This window comes from Solanum tuberosum, unplaced genomic scaffold (assembly GCF_000226075.1).
Source record: "Solanum tuberosum cultivar DM 1-3 516 R44 unplaced genomic scaffold, SolTub_3.0 scf00250, whole genome shotgun sequence".
Classification (NCBI taxonomy): Eukaryota; Viridiplantae; Streptophyta; class Magnoliopsida; order Solanales; family Solanaceae; genus Solanum; species Solanum tuberosum.
The window spans coordinates 124,366-132,514 of NW_006239183.1; the positions used below are offsets into that span (position 1 = coordinate 124,366).

At 34.2% G+C, this 8,149-nt stretch overlaps 1 protein-coding gene across 2 annotated transcripts in view; it reads left to right on the forward strand.

Annotated features, from left to right (window-relative positions):
• The window catches only part of LOC102599962 (gamma aminobutyrate transaminase 1, mitochondrial), a 7,733-nt gene extending 1,733 nt beyond the window's left edge, over positions 1 to 6,000 (forward strand). Inside the window, exons 1-18 of one of the 2 annotated variants that reach the window (XM_015313649.1) lie at positions 600 to 623; positions 1,432 to 1,562; positions 1,750 to 1,834; positions 1,917 to 1,989; positions 2,608 to 2,705; positions 2,820 to 2,912; positions 3,174 to 3,247; positions 3,334 to 3,372; positions 3,450 to 3,538; positions 3,623 to 3,699; positions 3,786 to 3,860; positions 4,346 to 4,477; positions 4,559 to 4,646; positions 4,731 to 4,809; positions 5,005 to 5,095; positions 5,182 to 5,260; positions 5,336 to 5,451; positions 5,595 to 6,000. In XM_015313649.1, coding sequence (XP_015169135.1) covers positions 615 to 623; positions 1,432 to 1,562; positions 1,750 to 1,834; positions 1,917 to 1,989; positions 2,608 to 2,705; positions 2,820 to 2,912; positions 3,174 to 3,247; positions 3,334 to 3,372; positions 3,450 to 3,538; positions 3,623 to 3,699; positions 3,786 to 3,860; positions 4,346 to 4,477; positions 4,559 to 4,646; positions 4,731 to 4,809; positions 5,005 to 5,095; positions 5,182 to 5,260; positions 5,336 to 5,451; positions 5,595 to 5,666 — 1,500 coding nt within the window. In that variant the 5' untranslated portion in view covers positions 600 to 614 and the 3' untranslated portion in view covers positions 5,667 to 6,000. Of the gene's footprint in view, positions 1 to 599; positions 624 to 1,431; positions 1,563 to 1,749; positions 1,835 to 1,916; positions 1,990 to 2,607; positions 2,706 to 2,819; positions 2,913 to 3,173; positions 3,248 to 3,333; positions 3,373 to 3,449; positions 3,539 to 3,622; positions 3,700 to 3,785; positions 3,861 to 4,345; positions 4,478 to 4,558; positions 4,647 to 4,730; positions 4,810 to 5,004; positions 5,096 to 5,181; positions 5,261 to 5,335; positions 5,452 to 5,594 lie in introns of those variants that run through there. The other variant, XM_006357812.2, reaches the window with a different exon arrangement.
• The last annotated feature ends 2,149 nt before the right edge of the window (positions 6,001 to 8,149 follow it).

Consider the following 8,149-nt stretch of genomic DNA (forward strand, 5'->3'; position numbering starts at 1 on the left):
ATATATATATAACTAGTTGGTATATTATTATTAATATTCGCATAATTCTGCCAAAAGACCCTTTATTGAATACTATACTCAGGTTGACTCTCTTCTTGAAAGAGGATCAAGAAAAGAGGGGTTGGGTTATGATTTTAGACTTTTTGGATTTTATTCTTTTTAAGTTACAGAGTTCTAAGTTAATAATTTATGTATTTTTAAGATAAATATAGAGTTTGAACCAAAATATTGAGTTCGGCTCTGTAGGGTGTAGTTTTCTGTGGTCCTTGTTGCAGGCAGTCTAGCTGTTAGGTTAGGGTATAATTGAAGTGTGGCCCTTCTCGAACTTTTCTACTAATAATAAAAAGTTACCTTTTTGGAATTGAGTACTTATTGTTTTTGACTTATTTTTGTCTATTTAAGTGATTATAAAAAATATTAATTTAAATCACTTTAAAATAAGTTAATCTCTCTATTAGAAGATTTACATGTAATTTTGCAGTTTTTATGTTTTTTTAGGAGCTGTCTTCAACTCAAAATGTTTATTGTTTTCTACTTGGGCTTTGGGTCTTTTATCTTGTTCATATTTAGGAAATCTTAAGTTGCGGGGCTACAACACTATTTTGTTATTGTTCATGTTTTGTGTGCGTACGCTCTACCTTCCTTACACTATTTTACTCGATATATTGTTGTTTGTTGGACTTGTTTTAGATATTTTCCAGCCTTGTCTTGATCACCTTTTTACAAAGGAATAGTGAAACTAATTGATTTTGACACACAAAACTATCTTGATATTTCCTCACAAACCCAAAGATCATTAACTCTTTCATGGTGTTTGAGTTACTGTCTTTTGAACAATCTGTATATTGGTAATAAAACATTCAACAGCTGATTTAGGAGTATTTCATTCAATCAATTTTATAAGAATTTATTGTCTGCACTCTGGAGACACTCTTATTTCATAATGTAATATTGGGTAATTGGGGAAGTGAAGTTTCTTGAGGCGCTTTTCTAGTGTTTTTAACTTCATTTTGTGCTATCATAGTTACTTGTTTTTCGTTAAGGTAACATTTTATTGACGTATATGGGAAATTCCTTGTAAGAGCTGACACGGTAAACTGGACCTAAATATATTTAGAACTATGCACCACCCCTTTAAGGGTAAGCTTTTTTTTTTGTTTTGAGGTGTTTGGGAAAGACAAAAAATGTTTTTAAACACTTATTATTAGGCCAAAACGTATAAAAATAAACTAAAAGCTAAAAGTTGGGTATGCCCGACTTATGATTTTTAACTTTTAGCTTATAAGCTACTTAAAGAAAGCCAATCTAAACGACTTGTTCTTAGGTGTAAGATTTTGAAGACTAAGCAAATTTCTTTCCATGCAACAACATTGTTTTTGTTTAGCGATATGCCATTAAGTCGTTTATGTTCTAATTAATCTGGTTTTGTAGGCTGGTTTCCATGCAAAACGTATTCCAGCAGTTAGCAGTTTACAGGAGCATATAGTTAAATCAACACCGGCAAGATATAGTAGTACACAGGCATGTTTGGAAAATGACATTTCTGGAACTGATAATAAAGGGTAATTTCTGTTTTACTTTCCTACCACTGGATCTCTTTTTTTGCATTCCTTGTTTATGGACAGTCATTGCTAAATGACATGGCATTTCTTCATGAGTACTACTCGTCATATGTGGAATATATTTCACTCATTTGACATAAAAGCGTAATAAGAATTTTACTAAAACAATGTATCTCCACTTTTGCAGGTTCAAGGGTCATGATATGTTGGCACCCTTCACTGCTGGGTGGCAAAGTACTGATGTGGATCCTTTAATTATAGAGAAGTCTGAGGTTAGATTTATGTCTACTTTTGCTGTCTAACTTAAGAGAAGTTTATATATCTTTCGTGATCAACTTTTACATTTTGACATAGGGATCCCACGTATATGACATGCAAGGGAGGAAGTATCTTGATACTCTAGCTGGTTTGTGGTGCACAGCACTAGGTACTTTCAATCCCTTTTATTCAGTCTTTGGCATACTAATTCTAGCTCCAAGTATATTAACATGCATATGTCTTTCATGTATGTTTTTTCTGTTTGGTTAGCATCTCCAGTCACACATTGACATACTTAAGTGTTCTGCCATGTCAGATGTTTTTCTTTCACAATTTAACTGCATAATTCTTTTCGGTAATGACAATAAGTATTTGCGTCATGATTATAACATCCAAACAATTTACTTAGTTCACTCCATTAATGAAAACGTTGTGTATCTTCATTTTATTAATAATCAATGTCTGCTATGTTATCCTGATGTGTTGAAGACTAACAACTTGAACCATATATTGCAAGATTTCCATCGGCGAGAACTTGCAGAATTGTTTTGATCTACTGCTGAATGTCTCCATGTTGAACTGTGATAGTCTAGTGCATGGTCAATAAATTGGAGACAGGCCTTAGAGCGGCCTTTTTTTTATGTGATTGCTCAATATACAGAACAGAACAATTTAAAACCTAGACAATGGCTAATTACTGACACCTATGGAACTTTGCAATGAGTTTTTATTTATGATGTATTTGGAGCACATGTGCAATGCTTTACCAACTTAAATATTCTTGTAGGGGGGAACGAGCCTCGCCTGGTTGATGCTGCCACTAAGCAATTAAACACATTGCCATTTTACCATTCATTTTGGAACCGTACAACAAAACCTTCTTTGGTATGACAAAAACTTTGCAGTGTCTTTACATGAAAAGGAAAACTAAGTGATGCCTAAATTTGGGTTTTTAAGTTTTTCTTGGATCTCATGTTTATTGCATTTTGAAATATACAGGATCTTGCGAAGGAGCTTCTGGATATGTTTACTGCAAAGAAAATGGCAAAAGCTTTTTTCACCAATAGTGGATCAGAAGCCAATGATACCCAGGTTGTGCTTATTGCCTTCAAAGACTTGATTATATAATCTAGATCTCAGTTCTTTTCTTAAAACACTTGATAATTCATCAGAAGAACATCGTTTTTTGAAAATTGTATGTTTTAGTTCTGTTAGCATATGAAATGAATACAGTAGATGCATGGTTTTTTTTTGTTTTTTTTTTGTATAGAAGTTTGATAAAAATAGCAGGAGATTATGTGAAGAAGTTTATGAGTATAATTTGTAACTTTTTCCCTTATACTTCAAATGTAGGTGAAGCTGGTTTGGTATTATAACAATGCTCTTGGAAGGCCAAACAAAAAGAAATTTATAGCTCGAGCAAAAGCGTAATTTGTGAATCTCTATCTATTTTTTTCTTTTGGTTGCCTTTTCCCTTAGGCTTACTAATGTTTTTGTTCATTCATTGTAACAGATATCATGGTTCAACTCTTATTTCTGCCAGTCTCACTGGGTAATATATTCGAAATAAAAAACACAGAGATTATTATTATGCTACAAGTATCAGTTTGCTAATACTTTCTTTTGTAGTCTTCCTGCATTACATCAAAATTTTGATCTTCCTGCTCCATTTGTTCTTCACACCGACTGTCCTCATTATTGGCGTTATCATCTGCCAGGTTGTTACTTATTCTTACTGACTCTTACTTTTCTCTTCTTCTTATGGTGTAATAAACCATTTTCTGTTGAAATGTATATGTCAGGTGAGACAGAGGAGGAGTTCTCTACCAGATTGGCTAAAAATTTGGAAGATCTTATCCTCAAAGAGGGGCCTGAAACAGTAACTTCCGTCAACTTTGACTCCTGCTACTCCGTTTGTGTATTGTGGGTGATTTCTTGCCTGATTAATTTGCTTTTTCACTTCAGATAGCTGCTTTCATTGCTGAACCAGTCATGGGGGCAGGAGGTGTCATACCTCCTCCAGCTACCTATTTTGATAAGGTAGTTTTCTTTGCCTTTTGTCTGTTCTTTTCATTCTAGAAGGAGGAAGCTATATAGTTTTGCATTACTACTTAGAATGCTGCATGCAATGCTCAATCTAGGATGTAAGAGTTCGTTCTATAGTTTTGGTGCCAACGAATGAAGGCAATTAGCTATTTATTTAAGAAACTCTGAAGTTTATTTCTTTAAGTGCAAAACCAAAAGGTTGTTCTTACTGTCATTGTCAAAGAAGGGTGTAACTGGTAACCTCTTTCTGTCTGTAAAACCCAAGCATACTTGCATTTGGTTTTGCCATGAAGTATAATGAGGATCATCAGCCATAGAGAAATTTGTGGGTAGAATGAGGATCATCAGCCACAAGACATTTTGCAGCAACAAGTCCCTTTCTTTTATTTCTGGCAGTTTTTGCAGTTATCTATCTTTAGTTCCTTCAGATTATGCTTATATACATAAATGAAACAACGATTTTTCCTTTTCATTTATAGATTCAAGCTGTAGTGAAGAAATATGACATTCTTTTCATTGCGGATGAGGTGATCTGTGCCTTTGGGAGGCTTGGAACAATGTTTGGCTCTGACATGTATAACATCAAACCTGATCTTGTCTCCTTAGCAAAGGTATGTTAAACAACATCCTATCTCAGCTAATACCAACTCACGTCTGGATGTATAAATTTCCCTTCCTGAATTGTTTTTCAGGCTCTTTCTTCTGCATATATGCCAATTGGAGCTGTCCTTGTAAGCCCTGAAGTTTCTGATGTAATTCATTCTCAAAGCAATAAACTTGGTGAGCATTCGATTTGTTTCATAGCATTAAAAATCATTTCCTTGGTCTTTTAGCTGAAGCGCTGAATTTTTTTTCTGGAACTAGGTTCCTTTTCCCATGGATTCACTTATTCTGGGCATCCTGTTGCATGCGCGGTGGCATTGGAAGCTATTAAAATCTACAAGTATGTATGCTTGAATTGCCTTTCGACTTCCTTCCTTTTATGATCATGTGCTTTTCATTCTTTACCCTCATTGCAACCTGCATATGGTTATTTTAGTATTATGATTGCTGATAACTCTGCGTTTTAGTGTATGGGCTTGAACCTACTGTACTTAGCTATAGTGCTGAAGATTGGAAAATGTTCAAATTATTTCAGGGAGCGAAATATGGTTGAGAGAGTAAATACAATATCCCCAAAGTTTCAAGAAGGTCTGAAGGAGTTTTCTGACAGTCCCATTATCGGAGAGGTAGAACTCTTATCACTTGTATAAAAGTGATCAAAACTTCGTAAAAGGTTTTGGTATTCATTTTCTTCACTCTTATTTTCCTGTAGATTAGGGGAATTGGTTTGATCCTTGCCACAGAGTTTGCGAATAACAAATCTCCTAATGATCCTTTCCCTCCTGAATGGGGTACGTAATTTTCCTCATCATTTGCTCTTCAATTGAAGGTCACATTAAACTCTTATCGTCTCATTGCTGCCTCAGGTGTTGGTGCATATTTTGGAGCGCAATGTCAGAAGAATGGCATGTTGGTACGTGTTGCTGGTGATACCATCATGATGTCTCCTCCATTTGTAGTTACTCCAGAAGAACTTGACGAGGTATGTTTATGGCTTGCATTTATATAATACATGTGTTTGTTTTCCCCAGAAATTGCATTGAGGCCTCACTTTTATATCGGAGGCAGACTTTTGAATTCATGTTCGATAACCAATTTTTGTGAAAATATTTTCCTTTTCTTCAGTTGATTAGCATCTATGGGAAAGCATTGAGGGAAACTGAAAAGAGAGTAGAAGAACTCAAGTCTCAGAAGTGATATTAGTTGACAGTACAAGCTTGACGATGACGAAAAAAACAAAAACAAATTCAAGCACAATAAAATAAAATCAAATGTGTTGGATATTCTGTAAATGTCCAGAATGAAGTAATGAGTATAATTTTTAGTCCAAGTTGCTCCTCTTCTCTTTCATTTTACATGCAGTATAGTTTCACCAGTTCACTTATTGATGAAGATGTCTATCCCCTTAACCAGTTGTCACCCAAGATTAATGCATTTTACCAAAAAATAGAATTTATTAATCTATGTTCTTGTAATTAATTGAGTTTTTTTATGTTCGAGTTTGTACGTTAATGCACATTTCTCCTATAAAGTCTTTTCTGTCAATAATATTTTCTTAAAAGTAATCATGTTGTATTTTGGATTCAAATAAAAATGAATGCTCGCCAAACACATCCAAATTCTGAACCATCCAGTAATTTTCTGCTATTTTCATGTTGATAGAGTAAATATATAGAAGTAATTTATTGTGATCTACAATTTCTTGCTTTAGGAATTTGTATATATGTTACAAAATTTCATAATTTCGCTATGTTATATCTATCTATGCTATCTTAAAAACATGAACTCGCGCTACAAACTTCTTGGCCGCGCTAGTTGTAAGTTCCATCCTACTTGTTTTATGCTCATGTTTATGTGTACAAGTTTTATCTATTTGCTCACCTATATTGCTGCCACTTAAGATACATACCCCGTCAAAGTTCTGCTATACTCTATAATTTATCAGTCAAACTGATGGAAATCTTGCACCCCAAAATTCACCACACTTCATCTCTATTTTACTTTATCTATTTCCAACTTTGATATTGTGGCATTAATATTGCTGTATCGTCCATTAAAATTATGCAGTTTTCAGAAGAAGAAAAACTGACCTAAATGGTTACCATGATTATTATGGAACAAATCCCACCTGAAACTGATACCCAAAAAAACATGTCCTTAAATTAGTTTATTCTCCTTGAATCAACAAATATACGTGTTGAAGATAAAGGAAATTGAAGATATGAAATAGGTTGAACAACCTGATCCAATCAACGTGTACAACGGAGTTAGAGTCACTCTAGGATTAGGTCGTTTGTATTAACTAGGTTGCTACTTCTTGTACTAGCTGAAGTCGATTAAGATTATAGTAGTAATAGTCATTGTAGAAGGACTCAAAGTATAACTAACTTAGGACTCTACAATTATAGTAGTAATAGATACTGTAGTAGGACTCTAAGTAGGGCTGCGTATCGATCAGTTCAGTTTTGGAATTTATCGGTTTTACTTATCGGTTATCGGTTTGTAATCATGCTAAACCGTTAAGATATCGGTTTATCGATATTGATTTATCGGTTAGTGATCGTTATAGGTTCGGTTATCGGGTCAACCATTAACAGTTCACACAATTTTCATTGAGAATTACTAATGGACTAGTCACTAATTAATAGTACGCAGTAGCCATTAGTCATTGATGATCTTTTTCATATCCATTACTACATAAAACACTTAATAAATATCCATATTAACCTAGACAAATATGTCAATATTTCCCAAACTGACAAACTCAAAAAGATTCCTCATAACAACCAAGCCAATTTCGATAGGAACTATAAAGAGAAATCATTACAACACTACTAATGAAAATCATTAATGATCATGAGACCATTACTAATAAAAACTTTTTCATTGCAGATTGTAGTATTGCAATATTGCAAGCATATCTCACTGACTCACTCACTGTAATGAGAAGATAAAAACAAAGACTTAAAGTAAGGGAACCAACCATTTGAACCTTAATTTAGACACTTAGTTAATGATATTCAATATAACTCGCCGGCGTGGGAGTAGTGACAGTGAATCAATGAGTGATGTCGCAACTTGAAATATTATTGTGAAATTTGAGTGTCAACTAGAGTCTAAAGACTGAAGTTTAAACCCTAAAGGCTAAAAGTGCCTAAGGCCTTAAGTGATATAAATGTAATTAATTAAACTTCTTATCGGATTATCGGGGCACCCGATTAGAAATATGGTCAAACCGAGATCCGAACCGTTAAACCATTGACCCAAGCAAATTATCGGTTCGAATTATCGATTTCGGTTCGGTTTTGAACAGCCCTAACTCTAAGTATAACTAACTTAGGTCTTTACAATTCTCTCCTTGTATAACTAAGGAGCATGACTCAACAATTTTAATCATCAATACAATCCTTGATTTCTCTAATACTAAGGTGTGAAATTTCTACATGGTATCAAAGCTTAAAAGTTCTTCCGCTCTCTAAGTAATGATAAAAAAAAAAACACGTTCAATTGCAATGACCCCATCTACCAACACTATGTCGACCACCTCACTTCACCAACTCATTGCCGCTAATTGCTCCATTAAACTTAAGCCAATAAAGTACCTCATATGGAGGACACAAATATCCCAATTGGTTCAAATGATTAGACTAACCTATCTCATCACAAAGAATGAACCAACT